General features: G+C 36.3%; 1 protein-coding gene across 1 annotated transcript; it reads right to left on the bottom strand.

The window, feature by feature from the left end:
• Positions 1 to 5,824: 5,824 nt before the first annotated feature.
• On the bottom strand, positions 5,825 to 10,756 carry LOC143613308 (boron transporter 1-like). The gene is made up of 11 exons (XM_077087050.1): positions 10,569 to 10,756; positions 9,600 to 9,682; positions 9,313 to 9,505; positions 8,853 to 8,991; positions 8,608 to 8,773; positions 8,286 to 8,452; positions 8,028 to 8,201; positions 7,854 to 7,949; positions 7,132 to 7,589; positions 6,747 to 7,014; positions 5,825 to 6,267 (listed from the first exon to the last, which is right to left on the bottom strand). The coding sequence occupies exons 1-11, from the start codon at positions 10,670 to 10,672 to the stop codon at positions 5,989 to 5,991; spliced, it is 2,127 nt and encodes a 708-aa protein (XP_076943165.1). The 5' UTR covers positions 10,673 to 10,756; the 3' UTR covers positions 5,825 to 5,988.
• Positions 10,757 to 18,474: the final 7,718 nt, after the last annotated feature.

Here is an 18,474-nt window from a genome sequence, read left to right as displayed (position 1 = left end):
TTGTAATCAGTCAGGACTTCAATAGGATGACCATTGAAATATCTGTGAAGCTTGCGCGACGCATGCGTTAGTGATAAAACTAACTTTTCTATGATGGTGTAGCGCGTCTCAGGATCTGTCAGCACCCGACTTACATAATAAATTGGTGTTTGGATTCCCTTGCGATCCACCAACAATACTGCGCCAATGGCGCGTTCTCCTGCTGACAGGTATAATGTTAAAGTTTCACTAAGTAGTGGAGCTGTGAGCGCAGGCAGATTTATCAGACATTCTTTTATATCACTGAAAGCTTGCTCGGCCTCAGGCGTCCACTTGAATTGGCTTTTCTTTAAGCAATTTCTCAATGTGTTAATGAATGGAGTAGATTTGCTTGCATGGTTTGCTAGGAACCTGTTAATTGATACCAATCTACCATTCAACTTCTGAACTTCCTTCATGGTGGATGGTGAGGGCATGCTGAGGATAGCCTCCGCCTTCTCTGGGTTCACCTTGAAACCATCCTTAGTAACCATTACACCGAGAAATTTCCCTTCTTCCACGCCGAATGTGCATTTGCTCGGGTTGAGCTTCATGTTTACTTCCTTTAGACGCCGAAGGGTTTCGTCGATGTCTTTGAGCATTTGTTTTTCCTCCCTGCTTTTAATCACCAAATCATCCACGTAGACTTCTAAGTTTTTCCCAATCTGCTCGTTGAAAATTGTATCCATGAGTCTTTGGTAAGTGGCTCCTGCATTCTTCAAACCAAATGGCATTTTTGTGTAACAGAAAACACCCTTGTCAGTTCTGAAAGCAGTCTTGTCTTCGTCCTGCGGTGCCATTTGAATTTGGTGATAGCCCTTATAGGCATCCAGGAAACATTTGAGCTTAAATGGCGCCACAGAGTCCACCTTCGCGTCAATGTTTGGGAGGGGGTAACAATCTTTTGGACACGCTTTGTTGAGGTCTTTGAAATCAATGCACATTCTCCATGACCCATTGCTCTTCTTTACCATCACATGATTGGCTACCCATGTTTGGTATCGTATTGGGCGAATGATATTCGCGCGCAGTAGATCTTCTACTTGCTCATTCATGGCCTTTGCCTTCTCGTCTCCCATGACTCTTTTCTTTTGAGCAATTGGCTCTACAGACTTGAATGTGTTGAGAGAGTGCTGAGCCAGGTCTCGCGGAACCCCAGTCATATCAGAATGTTGCCACGCGAAGACTGACGTATACGTTGTGAGCAATCTTTTCATTCTCACCCTTGTGTCATCTGATATCGTAGCTCCGATTGTGATTGTTTGTTCTGGGAATTTTGGGTTGAGAATCCATTTCTCTGGCGCGTTGTTTGCCATTAGAAGCTTCATTCTCCCTTCTCGATGTATACTTGTTACTGCGCATAAATGATCTCGATACACAAATGTTACTCCTGTTGGTGTTGGGAACCCCAATGCGCCATGCGCTGGTGACGGTATGGCGTTGAATTGGGCAATCGTTCCTCTACCCAAGATCATACTATGGCATGAAGTAGTGGGCAATACCAGAAAGTTGACAATTTCAGCTCGCTTGTGCTTCTCATCCCCCATAGTTAGTTCGAATTGTATCTGACCTAGGGGGTGAATAATTTCGTTTGAGACACCTAAGATTGGTGCACTCACAACTTCGAGCCTTGCTTGGTCTTCTGGATCCAACATCCTGAAACATTGCTCATACATGATGTCTGACTCACTACCGGTGTCCACCAGGACTCTTGACACCTCATAATGAGCGATGTGTGCAGTGATGACTAGAGGACTGCTGATAGACGGTCCTCCTCTGATTCTTGGAAAGATTACTTGTTGCTCGCGCCAATCCCCTTGGATTTGCGCGCTTCTCTTCCTCGATCTTTGCCCTTGCCTTCCTCCTTCAGCTACACAGATTCTTTTGAATTTTTTACTGGCTGAGGCTCCGTCTGGTTGCTCGTTCTCTGGTCTTGGGTTTTTTACTAGGTGAGCCAACCTGCCTGATTTTACATCTTTTTCGATCGCATCTTTCAAATGGTGGCATGCATCGGTGTTGTGCCCTGTGGATTTGTGAAACTCACAATATTTGCCACTGTTTGGTGGTCCCTTATGGAGTAATGGCCTGGGGCTTTTAAACTGGACATTCTCTGTGCTTAACACTTGCGAAGGCGTTTTGGTGAGGGGAGTCCATATTCTTGGTAGAGGTCTATTAGGCTCTCTGCCGCCTTCCTTCTTGTCACCCTCTCCGCGATTAAGAATGTCTTTTTGGGGCTGGGGTGAACTTTGTTGCGCTTGCTTTTCTGGGGGAGAATAATTGGTTTGTTGCAACCTGGACCATACGGAGTTTTGTTTGCCCCTCCTTTCATTGTTGCGTGGTGCTTCTGTTTGATGCCCTCTGTCTCTTGCTCTGTCTTGGGCAATTTGTTTTTCATTTCGCGCGAAGACTCGCGATGCTTCCATAAGCTTAGCCCAAGTGGTTGGCATGCCTTCTCTGCTCACGAGAGCTCTGCGGAGTTGATCACTGCGCGCACCTTGTATAAAGGCAACGCGCAAGAGTTGTTCAGTGATGCCTCCAATTGCAAGAGATTCCTGATTGAAACGAGTTATGTAGTCCTCAATGGTTTCATCATTCCTGCGCACGCAGTGCATGATGTCATCGGGGTCGCGCGTGTGTCTGCGCTGCTGTACAAAGTGAGCCTGGAACTTTTCCAATAGCTCTTCGAACCCATCGATTTGTCCTGTCGGCAAGCTTTCGAACCAGACACGCGCTGCGCCCGTGAGGCAGCGAGCAAACATGTGACACCATGTTGGCATCGTCCAGCTTTCTAGGTTTCCAGTGTTGTAAAAACCTTGTAAGAAATCATCTGGATCTGTTGTACCATCGTACTTGCCTAAACCACTTGGCATCTTGGTTTTGTGTTGAATGGGAGCCTTCGCAATGCGCTCAGTGAATTTTGAATGTTTTACCAAGATGGCTGGCCTATATGGTGTGGTTACGTCCACTTGCTCTTTCGCTTGTGGGTTGTATGGTGTGTATAGATCCATATCAGCTTTGGCTCTAGGTGCTATGTTCATGTGTGCGCGAAGCTGTGAACCTCCTGCATGAGTGTCTCGCGTCTTCCTCATGCTGTACACCTCTTCTTCATCACTAATATCAGCGTGTTCGGTGTGAATAAAATGACCGTCTTCCGGCACGCGCGCCTTTTTTGTTGTTCCCTGAATGGTTTGTTTATCAAATGCGAGCCTTTGTGTTAAGTCGGCTAACTTTTTGTGTTTTACCAGCTCATTGTATTTGTCCATTAAACGCCGTTGCTCGTTTCTGAGCCATTCTTTAGGGTCATTGGTTTCAACTTCCGGACCCATTGGTCCTTTTTGTTTTGCACCGGTCAGATTTTGGAACGTGAGATCGTCTGGAGGAGTTTCAGTCTGGCTATGAGGTGTTGTGTTGAAGGGGTGGTTACTGGTGGTGCGTGCAGTATCACGCGGCGCCCTCAGAACCTGATGTCCTTCATTAACATCCTCTAGCTCATTATCCTCCAGAACTTGATCATTGTTTCGAACACTTGAAACCATGGTGAAGAATTTCAAAGAGAACTGATGAAATAGTGGTTTTGTTGCCATTGTAACAGGTGATGGCGCCAATGAAGAAGCGTGGATCGACTTACTTGTATTCGATCTACGTTCCTCGGGTATGAGTGTGCTATATCACCGATGGTTTTCCGAGATACGAGTTCTTCCATCTACAAAATGAACAGCACCTTGAGCTTACCCCTCAGAAAGGGACAGAGAGGTCCTCTTTGGGGTAACCCTCCGGTGTGAGAATAAGATATTGCAGAAGATAAGAATGTGAAAATGAGTAAAGGATTCAGAATGTATTTCTTGCTTGCCACCAACTGTGGAGGTGGTGTGGTATTTATAGTATTAGGGTTTCCAATGATTGGGCTCAGACCCAATTAGGGCCTTTTTGGCCTCCTCCTACTGCCGCGCGCCACGTGTACTTGGGACACCTGGTGCTTTTTCATTGATTATTCTCTGACCAAGGTATTTTACCTGACCCATGTGCCATCTCGTGGTGGCACATGGGTTTTGCTGAGTTGTCCACCCTTCATTGGCAGCTGTCAACATCAGCACATTCTTTATACCTTAAAAGATACCTTCTGGAAGGTTGTCTGGTGAGTACAATCATGGTTGTCCTTATCCTGATTTGGATTAGACTATTCTCATTTGTTGTTTTGTCCTTTATGCGCCTATCCCGGGGATGCGCAAGGTCTTCTCTTTATTCTCACGCGCAGATGTTTCATGCGCAGATGTGATATGGGTGAGCATGTGATGCGCAAGCATATGTGATGCGCCACGCGCAGATGTGATATGCGTGAGCACATGTGATGCGTGAGCACATGTGATATGCGTGAGCACATGTGATATGCGTCACGCGCATAGGTTTTGGCTTTGTGTCTTCATGACATCCTGATTTCAAGCCTCTTGTCTATATCTTGTGGGTTGACCCGCCCCGCTCAATGTTAAGGCGGGTGCATACCCCTTCACATACGTTACGGTCTATGATTGTAGGAGGCGATTTGTGAACCGCGTATTTTGCTTTATACACTGTTGTATTAGTGATTGTTTTGTCGTTGTCGATTTTGCATTTTGTTATTATCCGTTTATGCAATGAGAGTCAAATGGTCGTATAAAAAGTGTGTTGTGAGTTATAAAGTATAAGGTTATACGGTGCATGAATATTCTCCTATACATAATATGATGCTTTTGTTGCCAAGTATTTGTTTTTTCACATATATATGGTCCATGTGGACATAAGCATACACATAATATATATATATATATATATATATATAGAAAAGAGTTCAAATAAAAAGAAAGAGTTTCCTAAGAATGGTAAGAACCAATAGATTTTTGACAAGTGACATTACAACATATGGTGAAAGAACAATTCTAGTAAATTATGTCGGTTGTTTGTAATTTTAAATCTCAACCATATGATTAACATGATCCAATGGCTATGATTTAGTCTTAGTCTTCCTAGGAAACTACTTCTTTTTAGTATAACCCCTATATATATATATATACACAGCTACACTTGTGTGGTCAGAAAAAAATGAGTATCAAGGGATATTGGTTTTAATAATCCTAACTTTGACTCATTGGTTGACGTTAACCCCGACTTAATAACTATTTTGTGGCAGTCCGACTTTCAACATATTTTCGTCCTGCCGTTAGAAGCACCGTTACGAGATAAATTATATGTCATGTTTACTTTCTTATCAAAAGCCCAAAAACATCCGTTTGAAATTCGGAAAACTTAACGGAGTTAAGTTTTTTTTTCTTTAAACGGGGCCAAATTAAAACAAATAGTGTGAAACGTGGTACGGGTGACAAAAAATTTATGAGGTGAGATTATTATCAGACAACCTAAAAAACGTGCGATTAATAAAATCTAGTTTCCAAATAAAATTCATAAAAATAGTATACGGATTACTCAAACTCTAAAAACAAGCTTATTTTTATGCTCAAGCCTCGATTTGCTCAACCTCAACTCAATTCAAGCTTTTCGATCTCGATCTTGATAGCTCATGAGCGACAAGTAGTTAACTAGCTGGAACATATTGAAGGTATTTGTACCATAATTTCAATATATATGAATATACATACACATGTTATTTTTATATGTTCTTTTATAGATTATTTTCATACTATATTTTGTTTATTCAATACTTCATATGTTATCAACATTGTAAAATCACTATAAAAGATAGGAAGTTTTGTACTTTGTTTTAAATTATTTATAAAGTGATCCGACCCGGTAAAATGACCGATTTAATAATAAGTTTGGTTTACTTGAAAGTAATATTTTGATTTATTCTAAGCAGTCTGCAAACGTTAAATATACATTACTAATTACAAGAAACCAACACAGGTTATCCTGCTACAACAACAAAACACAAATAATAAGTTGCAGGCTTAATGTCACACAACACATGTAAACTCGGGTTTATTTGCGGGGACTTTTTCCCAACGAAGATGGTGCGACCGGGCTAAACGGTTCTCGTGCAGCCGATCGAGGACTATGCAATGCTCGCAGCTCATTAACCCGAGGACTGTATGCAGTCATCGATATCCGTGGACTTTTGCTGTCTCTTGATGGTGTCACGGTGGTGCTCGTCATTTTTGAGCTGCATGTTCGTCGGATTTCTCCCCGGCTTCTCGTGATCACTTCGTCTAGCACTTCTCCCACGTCGGCGGTTGAAGTTCTTGCGCCGAATTCTCCCTCCTAATTCAACAACGAAAAGTTATTTTTTTATTTTTCCGAGCTTCACATATCGAGCTCTAGCTGACTTACGAGCCTAAACAAGCTTTTTATTTATACAAATATCTATTTAATATATTTATATAATAACTATCACTATGTGTAAAACTATATAAAATTATAAATATAATTAAGTAATTTTTTATTTATATAAATATCTATTTAATATATTTATGTAATAACTATCATTATGTGTAAAACTATATAAAAATAATTAAGTAATATATATTATATTATACATAAAAAAATTTAAAATTTTGATATACATGTAAATAAATAATAAAAAATAAAATGAGCCGGGCTCGAACTCTAGAGACAGAGCTTTAAACGACCCGAGCTCGAGCTTTAGCGATAGAGCTCTAAACAAGCCGAGATTGACCCTTAATGAGCTCGGGCTCGGTTCGTTTACACCCCTCGAAGGCGGTTTAGTGTTTACGGCTTACCTGAGGATAATTGAAAGGTATCGCTGGTGCCTCTTCATACTCAGCTGCATCCAGATCCTGAAGATGCACACCTTTGAAAAACTTAGGCAAAATATATTGTCGAACCGGAACTAACAGCATGATCATCAACGGGAACAAAAGTCCAGCGATTGGAATCCACGTAATTCCAAAGCAGATTAACAAATACGTCGTTTGGAATAACGTAAATGTCGCAATCATCTTGAATGGAACAGTTTCAACGAATGTTGCATGGTAATCCTCAAGAACTCTGCACACGCAACATTAAGTGTTTAGGGACATGTATGTGATATATATGAATATATGATATAATCATCAATAATGAACAAGTAATAATATTATAAGTCATTTTAATCTAAATCATTACTTGAACCGTCGGCTTGGTGCAGTGAACAAAAGTAATATCCTTTCCCAAAACTGGTTTCCGGGTAAGCTTTCAATCGCCATGAACGCAAAATAACCCCAAAGAACCGAAGTTGGGATCAGTTTTAAAGCCGGCATTGCTGCAACGCAACCGCCAACCATACACGACTGAAGCAGGTTACTGACGCGTTGCTCTTTGACTTCAACGGGTAACAAATCATCGATTTCTTTCTCGACGTCGAACACAGTCTCGTCCACTGGTGCATCGATGTTCCCCATGCTTGAAGCTAGCTGAACCGTTGATTCTTTTAGCTCTTTCAGCCCACGGTCCGATGGTCCTTGGTGGACTAATGGAGTTTGCATCTGATGATATGCTTCTTGCATGTTTCCGTATAGTTGACCTAAGCTCGAGTGCATTTTCATACTTTCGCGTGCAGTCTCCACGAGCCGGTTCCTTAGCAACTGCATTATTCTCATTAATATAACTCAAATTATAAATAAAAAACAAAAAATCTAAAAAAACTAAAATCCTCATTCAAAAAAAAAAAGCGGAAACTTGTTCCGACCCAAACCAAAACAACCCTTTTTTCAACTGACCCATGACCCGTTCGACCCAACCCATTTGCCACCTTTAAATATAAGATTTCTGCATACTTTTGAAATTAGAAGGGATGTTGGGGGGGGGGGGGGGTCGGTAACAGTTTTAACCGTTTCAACGGTTTTTACCTGGTGTTTGAGAGTAGCAAGACTCTTGGTATGCATAGGAGATTGTGGAATGACACCGTTAGACGGTGGGATACCGAGTAGACCGCACAGTAACGTCTGCAAACATTAGATAAGTGAGTGTTAGGTAATAGGTCTAATGCATAATATATGTATATTTAAGAAGTTAATAAGTACCAGGAATCCTAAAAGAAGTAAGTCATAATGGAAAGATGGCGGCTTTCGCAAATTAAACTCTTTCTGTTGAGCGAGTTGAGACGCGACGCTGTGGTCAAAGTAGTACAAAACTGCGATCATCGTTGCGGGAACGAAAGCTCCAAATATGAAGAGAATTGGTACATTAAGCATATCCTGTCATTTATAATTTCAAATAATGAGTATAGATTTGAAAAATCGAACACTGTCCCAAACCATCTATCCAAACACTCCCCGTACCTTGACAACGGTCCAGTTGTCATATGCACCGGGAGACCAAGGGTTCGGGCTAAAAAGACGCCTTGGGATTCCTTTTGGAACACTTGAAGCGGGTGCATACGACACGGCTGTCCAAACGAGGACCATTAAGGGCACCCCGTAATCTGCAACAAGGCTTCTGATCCAACCTGCCAACACAAAATAAATATTAATAAATTATTAATAATAATAATAATTTAAGTTACTTACACTCAAAACAACTGATTATATGATTACCACTACTATAAATAGTAGAAAAAAAATCCAAAAATATTGAAATATATAATAATATTTGCATACATACCAGAACCATATCTCCATGATCTAGCTTTCCGGCTTTTCAATCCAGTCAACAAAAGTCCAAACGACAAAACGAGGGCAAACATTCCATTAGCGAATCTCCAAGAAGGAATAAACTCGATTAGTCTTGTATCAGCTCGTTCTGGTATGCGAAATTCATCGACCAATCCCTGAATAACATTAACTCAGTATCAGAATCTATATATAACTTATGATATAAATGTGTACACTACATATAAGTAAACTTACTCTGATGGCTTGTTGCATAAAGAGCATGGCAATGAGCAAACCGAAGAGTTCACCAGCCACACGGGTGAACCGGTTAATGATAGAACATGCTCCTAGTATTGCTAGCAAGAACAACAAGGCTGCAGTCCACACACATACCCTGAAATTTGAAGCAAAATATTAACATACAATGAATTATAAACATTAAGAATGCATTACACAATAAAACAAGTGTTAATACTATAAATAATAATAATAATAATAATAACTGTTTTTTTTAAAGAAAAAGAAAAAACTTTCAATCATGTTTTGATAAGTCTCTAAACTACTTTAAAATACACGTACATAACAAATCAACGATAAATGTCGGTTATATTTAACTTTTTTGTCAAGATCATTTTTGCATACTTGTATATATACACATATATCTATATGGGTGTGTGTGTAACACCAATAATAATATTAAAGAGAAGACGCTTACCATCCGGTCCAAGCAAGAAACAGATTATGACCCAATTCGGGTCTTTGTTTCGCAAAGTTATACATGAATGTATACATAAGAACAGTAGGCTCAGCGACGCCTAAAATCAACAACGGTTGGCCTCCGATAATGGAATGAATGATTCCACATAATGCAGTAGAAGCCAATGTTTGAACCGCAGTCAATGCTCCTTCTGCAAGTACCATATTAACCATACAAACAAAGTTAACAAACAACTTAATTTATAAAAGCATTAATAACATGATTAACAAATATGTTTTGTATACCAGTATTTCGTTCCAGTTGTTCTCCGAATGATATAACTGGAATCGCGGAAGCGAAGAATATGTATGTTGTTGGAGCCAAAATTCTACAATGTTAAGAGCAAATTAGATATTAGTATAACAGACTTTCACATCCCCAACAAAACGTGTCGGGTGAGCAATAACCAAACCATTATTCGAAACCGAACCAAAAATCTACAAAACTGAACTGAAATTAATGGATAACCGAATTAACTGAAAATCGGTTATTGTTTTTTTTGTACCCTCAGGTTAACCAAAATTAACCGAATCGAACCATTCATATTTTCATATATTTCTAGCTTTTATACATCCGTTTCATGTATTTCTATAAAATAAACTTTAGCCCAAGTTTGGTTTTGGTTATTAACCGAACCAAACCGAAAAGCGACAAAATAGCCGAATAAATCGAACCAGTTAACCAAAAACTGATTAGTTAATGAAATATATTAACCTATGACTTTGGTTTCGGTTTATGTTAATAACCTTACCAAAAACCGACAAACTAACCGAATAAACCCAACCATTTAACCAAAAATCCACTGGTTAATGAACCATATTAACCGATGACTTCGGTTTTGGTTTAGGCCAATAACCAAACCAAAAACCGACAAACTGACCAAATAAACCGAACCAGCTAACGGAAGACCGATTGGTTATTAAAATAGATTAACTCATTAACCAATGACTTCTTTGGTTTCGATCAATAACCGAACCGAAACTGACAAACTAACAGAATAAACCGAACTGGTTAATCGAAAACCGACAGGTTAATAAAATAGTTTAACAGATTATACTTCTGTTTCGGTTTCCATTTTGGTCAATAACCGAACCGAAACTCAACAAACTAACCGAATAAACAGAACCTGTTAACCGAAAACCAACTAGTTAATAAAATAGATTAAAATAATAATAATAATAATAATAATAATAATAACAACAACTCATTTATACCGGAAACCTGCACGGAAGCCGCCAGTCCAGTCCTGCTTGTAACATCTAAGCCGTCCATCTAAGTCATTCTTAATCCCTTGAAACGGAACAAATGTCTCTTCCATTGCTTATTCAACCACCGGAAACTTACTCCGGCAGGCAGCAGCAGCAGCAGGTATGAATACAAATTGATTGTTTGGAATGAGGTTCTAAGTAACAGTTACTTAATTATTAACCATTTGTAAACAAATGAAGCAGTAATAATAATAATATTGGAAGAAGAAGTAGATTTGAATCTGAGAGCAATGTGAGTTGAAATGAATGTGATTTATAGAGATTGGAAAAAGTGGTGGTGGTGAGATGGTGGGGTTTGTAAATACAAGTGTCAAATCGAATAATAATAATAATAATAAGAATATATATGAATGAGATGTGAAAATGGTGATGGTCAAAAGAACATCCACTGTAATAGATCAGAGATAGATGCAGTGAGGAAGACAATTAAGATGAAACATATATATATATATATATATATATATATATATAATATAGAGAGAGTGTATTTAAGTATTTATTATTTTACTACTACTGGTTTTAAGGAGTTGTGAACATAGCAGCTTCAAGAAGACCGACTGCCAGGCTATACTACAATTTAACAAACCTTACCCAGCTGGCTTCACACAATTATTATGTATTTTGTTTTGAACGAAAATAATCTCACGCGTAAACCTTTTATTTCGGGGTTATGTTTAAAGTCGACTCCTTGACCGTCTTGAGACTGTATCTCTTGACGAGTGGGAACCGATAGGAATCCGTTAACTCCGTCTGTGTATGGTTCGAACCCGGGGTTAAAGTTTTGATTCGTCCATTCACCCGGAAGTCCTTTGAACCGACCCAAGTAAGAATCGAACACACGTCTCCCTTCACCATTATTATTTTATTATTTCTTTATTTATTATTGTTGTTATTTTGAAGGGCTAACGAATCATCCAAATTGACCACTGATTAAATTCATCACATCGGGATAAACTCGTCTTTCAATGCAGAGAAAACCCTCACATAAGGCCAATGCCTGTGAAAGCTCGCCTGAAGACACGACAGTACGGTGAGATAAAATCTATTTAATTCAAAAATTCAACCAGTGAGCGTCACTTTATTATACTCTTTCAATCTCTCATCATCACCTAATGTCGTCGAAACAATATAATTGGGGGGAGGGGGCATGAATCAAATATTAGGCGTATGAAACACCAACTCCCCCTTACCACTTCACCGGCAACTTTACTATTATTATTATTATTATTATCATCGTCGTCATTTAATATATATTTATATTTATATTTATATTTATTATTATTATTAGAAGATGTTTTGGTTGCTAACTTAGCGAGTCTCGGTATCTTAATGATATGGTAACTAATCTAATCGATATCGATCAAATTTTTGCCACGTCCCTGCAACAACGTGCCGGGTTGAATACAACTTGTCATTGTTGTTGTACACATAGAGAGGTGTCATTTTTATTATGAAGGTGATTTTTTTATGAAAGATATAGCTTAAACAGCGGTATATGATAGCGAAATCTTATATCAACAGTATCAATGTTTGTTTTTATTATAAGGACTCTTAACATGAGCTCTATGAATAACCTTAGTGAGAAGATAACCAAGTAGGGCGTATATCGAATACAAATAATTGAAGCAAGAAAGATGAAGTTTCAAAGGCTTAAAAGTACATATTATATTTTCAATGTCCATTTCTATGTCTACTTTTAACTCTGGAAGGTTTGTAAATTAGAGAAGTCTAAATAAAAGGTAAAGTAAAAAAGATAATGTGTAAAAACACGGTGTCAAACTAGCAATATGCTCTAATACATGTGTTTTCAAAGCATGCATCATACATGTAAAAAATAAAATAAAAATTGAACGACGTAACAAAATTTCATTAATCACCAAATCGAAACAACAAGATGTTAATCGGGTCCACAAGTAAAAAAAACATGTCTATAGCAGCTGAATTACAACACAATAGCAAAAATGGAATACCACCACTATCATGATACATTGAAAGCTCTCCAATTTTCCCATGTAATCGGCTACAATTTCCTTTGATTTGGATATGTTTCGCATCCATATGTAACCCAATGCTTTAATGAATCGCACCACGTTACATGAAAAAGAAACAACTTAAGTAATAATATGAAAATATCAAATCTCATAGGAAACATAAATAGTCAAATATCATATTCTCCTCGTAAACATAATAATGAAGATAAAATAAATAAGAGAATCATGTTTACGAGGTATACTATGTCGTATTAAATATAATACCTCTATCATAATTCATAAATTAAAAAAATTAAAGAAAACTTTTGTTTTGGATTTTCAATGACAAGTTGTATTCAGATAATACGCTTTAGCTCAACTAGTATAAAAGAAAAAAATGAAGATTTTAGTTGAAGGTGACACTCAGACTCTCAGGTTTGAATTTAATATCAGCCGAATTTTACAATAGTGGGTCTTTGGCGGTGAGTTTTTTCCTGAGCATAAGATGGTGGACTTGCACTATACAGCGTTATCTACGATTGCAACTTGCAAGGATGTATAAGATCGTCTTTTACCATTAGGTTATCCTATATAGTTGGGTTTTATTAGTTGCTAGATCAGTAAAAAAATGACAAGTTGCATCTGGAATATCCCAGTAGCTATATATATAAATTAATCTAAGATACTCCACCACTATTGGCTAATTCAAGTTGGTGATAAAGGTAGCAAAATGAGGTTGTATTCATTTGTTTACGTAACAAATACATACATAAATAAATATAGAATACATAAATAAATATTTAAAATAATTATATCAATTATGATTCTTTTTATGCACCCTACTTTTTTTCTCATGTGAATACATGATATACTATTGCATATGGCATTTTGACTTGCCTAAATATAATAATTAATTCAAACATGTAGCTTTACAGAAACTTCCTAAGTTAAAACAAATAATTGATTATTTAATTTTCTTTGATTACTTAGAACAAAAGGTTTGTTCTGGAAAGTGCAAGCTAACAAGTTATTAGGTTAAATACATATAATTCACAAGGACATAATTAATTGCATTGTCAAGTGATTGAAGTACATCCACAATCCACATACTAGAATGTATACGGACAGTGACGAATCTAGAATAAAAGTTAAAAGGAAGCGGGCTAAACTTTTATTTATTTATAGATAGCCGATACATAAAATGAAGAAGAAAGAAAATACACTAGAGTATGCTTTGTCAAGAAAGTTTAGAGGTAGTGCGAGCTATCCTCAAATACCCTGAAACAGTGAAACCCTAGCTACCTTTTGGTAAAGATTTATACAAGAGAATCCCATATTGTAGCAACTACATACCGTCCATGAAGCTCATTATGATCACTACCCACACCCAATTAAAGCCGTATATGACAAATGCTTATCACTTTGTGATACGGTCGTATTATTATTATTATTATTATTATTATTATTATTATTATTAAAGTTTATCTTTTGTTTAGTTTCCATTGTAGTCTAACTATGTTTTCTTATCGTTTATCTTTTTCTATTTTTATGTCTTTTGTTTTCCTATATATTGTAACTAGTTTTTATCCCCTGTATCACGGGGGCTGTTATACGTTACTCGTTTTTAATCTTTATATACTTTTTGGGGTTTAATTTTATTTATTGTAATGAAATTTATAATATACTTAGAGTTTGATGATAAAAAGGTTTCACAAATAAATAAGATGTTATAACCCGGTTTAAAAGTTATCTGGATTTGGTAAAACCTAAGACCCGCTTATTTTTTTAACTATAAAATTGTTTCTTAATTATAAATAATATTTAAAAAAAATCATATAATAATTTTTAGTGTATCCTATTTTATAGGATTTCACATAAATAATTTGGTGAGAATATTTTTTAATTTAATGAGATGTTATAACCCGTTTGAGAAATAACTGGGTTTGGTAAGACCCATACCCATAAATTCGAGTCAAATGCATGAGAAGCCTCCATTTATAAATCAAGCAAATCTGGTGACTCCAAAAAAAGGGGGAGCGACCACATCGCGACACGTAGGATTTTTATGTCTTCGTTTATATATATTATAGATCTCTTTTAAGAAAAAGAATAAGAAAGAATTATTATTTGGGTTTATTTTCTCTTGTTCTCTTATGTTCTTGGGAGATTGACGGTTGTCTCGAATAAACCGTAATAATTGGTGCTTTCATTGAGCCTAAGCCTAGATGGCTTTGGAAGAACTCTTGTGGGAGCATCCACAACTACCTTTTTTTACCGGATCTATTCCCGCCCTATGGATCTCTCAAGCTGAACGATATTTTCTCTTTTACGCGATATATGGCGACGAGCGGTTTCTGTATGTCATTGAATCCTTCGATGATGAACCATTCAGGCGGTTCAATGGTTGGCTTCGGAGTTCAGACTTTCTCACCTGGGATGATTTCACTACAGCAATGGTTACTCAATTTCACGTTAGTCCCATCAATGCAATTGCCAAGTCTGATAATGAAACCATTGTTAATGAGGAAGTTACTCAAGAATTGGGGGATGCGATCTTAGGTGGGCATATAACTGGTAATTATAAGCAACAAAATTGTAATTTGATGGTTAATAAAGATGCCATCAAATTTACAACAATACAATTAGCTTGTTGGCACCTACACCGTTAAAAGGTACAACAAGGCGACCCGTGTTGCACCCCTTGTGGTGGTCCGTTGACATTGGCCCGAATAACACCGGAAGACTCGAATGGCAGCCACCGTGGTGCTACGTTGAGACCGCCCCACTTGTCGGTGTACTACTCGAGTGGCGACCACCATGGCAACGACATTCCGTCCTTGAGGACAAGGACGTTTTCAAGGGGTCGGGAATTGATACGATCGTATTATATTATTATTATTATTATTAAAGTTTATCTTTTATTTAGTTTCCATTGTAGTCAAACTATGTTTCCTTATCGTTTATCTTTTTCTCTTTTTATGTCTTTTGTTTTCCTATATATTGTAATCTCTTTTAAGAAAAAGAATAAGAAAGAATTATTATTTGGATTTATTTTCTCTTGTTCTCTTATGTTATTGGGAGATTGACGGTTGTCTCAAATAAACCGTAACACTTTGATATTACGTTTCGGATTGCACTCCTGAGTGATTTGTTTACTCGTGAGTACCAGGAACTCACAAGACTCCTCCAATATTCTACTAACCAACGTAATCAAGTAAAATGTAGCTTGTGCTAAACGCATTTCATTCAAAGAGATTAATTAAAGACATAAAGCTAGCGAAACTTGGATTCAAATTTATATGTCTAGATAACATTAAACAGTTTACAAGCGTGGTTTAACTTTATTTTATTTTCTTGCATTGAATAAAATAATTCTGGTATTTGATGATGGCTAGTGTTGGTTTAATTAAGGACCTAGGGTAACAATTTACATAAGGAGTAATAAATGATATATCAATGCATCACCAATTTATATGTATCCTGGGTGTATATAATTTATGAAAGTTTGTATGCATGTTTTTTGAGTCCATGATCTAGTTGCTAGTGTGTTTGTGGATGGTTAAATCGTTACTTTATGTATCTAAGGTCTCTTATGATTGGGAATAGAGCATGCGGCTATTATTAAAGGATAAGAAATAACTATTAAAGTAAAAGTAGCTACAATCTATAATTCTATATAAAGTAGCTAACCTTAGGAGAAGTTGAGGTGATGCAAGCCTAACAAAATTGTTAGGAGAAATAAAGGGATCACATTAAAATAACATGTTGTGTTGTCTATTAAAATTTGTAAGTGTTTTTTGCATGCTAGAAATAAATAAATGTTGTTGAGCCTCAAACTTGAAGGACAACTGACTAATTGATGTGAAATTCAACTTTTAAGATTTTATATAAGTATATAACTAATAGGGCTGTGCATGAAACTGGTTATTTTGGTTCGGTTTGGGGCCTCAACCAAAAATGTTTGATTATTTGAGCCATTTCACTAATTGTTTTTCGGTTAATCTATGTTTTTCCACTTTTTCAGTTCAGTTATAGGCTGGTTAACCACTTCATTAATAATGGATTCAAACTTTAAATTATGGGCTACATAAAGTGGTGTTTGGGAATCCTTATTTTAGCTCATAATTATTTATTTCATAAGTTACAACGTTGTAACTTATTTCAGTTACATACAACCTTGTAACTTATTAATTATCTTATCACAATATCAAACACCTTTTAATTTGTTTAAAAGTTAGTAAGTCATAAGTTGCTTAAATCAACAACCCCAAACACCCCCTAATTGACCCATAATTAAATAACCAAAACCAACTTGGGTTGTTTACAAAGTTTACACAGAAATAGTTAATATAGGAGATGGCTTCTAGACCAAATTCAATACAACACAAATAGTATAAATGTTCTTGTGTCTTAGATTTTTCTAAGTGTTTTGCTTCGGCAGTGAACCCATAAGAGCCTCCAAACATGCTATATATATGGACTATCCTTTTGAGAAAGATAGTGAATTACGTTTTGTTCTTCTTTGATTACCACATCTTCAAATTAACGAAAATAAATATGGATGGTATGGCGTTGGTATCGGGTTATGTTTAATGAGCCGAGAACGAGCTTAGCTGATGTTAGGTTTGGCTCGACTAGGCTCATTTACACAATTGCACCCACAAAATGATAATTAATCTGTTTGAAGTATTAATATAAAAAAAGAGAAAAGTAAATACTTTATTAAGCACACGAAAATAAATAAATTAAAAAAGAAAGTAAAAATATATTTAAAAATAAATAAGTTGATTGTTTAATATAATTTTCAAAATCATTAGAAAAGTAAGAGAATTGTAGAAACTAGACATTTTGTCCTTTGATCGTAAAGGTAAAGTGGACTTTTTGATAAACAAATGGGAAAAAATAACAATAGTTAGTAGAAAGAATTAAAATAGTGACAACCTTTCAAATAAACGACCTTTATTGTAATTACCTTAATTCAAGAGACATAACCTATAACTTTAGATATATAGTTAAAGGACTATTTGTTTGTGTAATTACTTGTTACTTTATGTTGCATCTATCTAATTTATTACATTCTTAACACTCATTCTCATTGACTTAATATGGTACTCCATCTCATTCCTAAAATAAGAGTGAATTAATTATTTAAAGACCAACATTTTATTCTCTATAATCAGGGATTTGCTATTTATTCCCTCATTTATATTTCTCTGTATTCTATGAGTAAAATAATATGAAAGATTAAAAAAATAGATAAAAATAATTAATATTTATTTAAATAGATGTGAAAAAACAAGAATAAATTATTAAAATAAAGATGTATTTTTAGGCAAAATAGGAAAAAATTCCAAATTTATTCCATATCCTCATCCTTATAATTTAAGAAATTCATTTAAAAACATCACTTCATCCCTTCCTTATCCATATAATAGGGATAAACAAATTCGGTACTGGTACTGATTGGTACAAGTATCAAGTTTTGTGTTTTCGATACTAGTATTTCCTGAATTTTGCATAAAATACCGGTACCGGTACCGACTGAACAATTTGATACCGGTATTTTCAAGTACCGATTTCATCCCTATAAAATTAGGTAAAGCAAAATGAGCCTCCGAGTTTGAGGATTCACTGTTTATCTCCTTAAATTCAAGTAGGAGCGCTTAAAATGGCAGAGTCCTTATCCCTTTCCTCATACCTAGATTATAAAGAAAAAATAAGATTTTGTTTATTTTCACTCTTACATTGATGTCCCGGTCCCCAAATTATATGAAAAACTTAAGTAAACTCTCTTATTTGGGCATTAAGATCATTCATATCCATTCATCATTCTTATTTTTATAATTTAGCTAAAAACATATCACAAATTTATGTATCCCTAT

The sequence above is a fragment of the Bidens hawaiensis genome, unplaced genomic scaffold (genome assembly GCF_021521415.1).
Source record: "Bidens hawaiensis isolate Kalapana, Puna unplaced genomic scaffold, B.hawaiensis_p1.1 tig00037149_1, whole genome shotgun sequence".
In the NCBI taxonomy this organism is placed as follows: Eukaryota; Viridiplantae; Streptophyta; class Magnoliopsida; order Asterales; family Asteraceae; genus Bidens; species Bidens hawaiensis.
This window is presented reverse-complemented; position numbering and strand designations above follow the sequence as displayed.

Coding starts and splice junctions, on each gene's coding strand:
- LOC143613308 (XM_077087050.1), bottom strand. CDS start 10,672: ATGGAAGAGACATTTGTTCCGTTTCAAGGGATTAAGAATGACTTAGAT. Junction 9,506..9,599: donor ACAACTGGAACGAAATACTG/GTATACAAAACA, acceptor TGGTACTTGCAG/AAGGAGCATTGACTGCGGTT. Junction 8,202..8,285: donor ACAACTGGACCGTTGTCAAG/GTACGGGGAGTG, acceptor TATAAATGACAG/GATATGCTTAATGTACCAAT.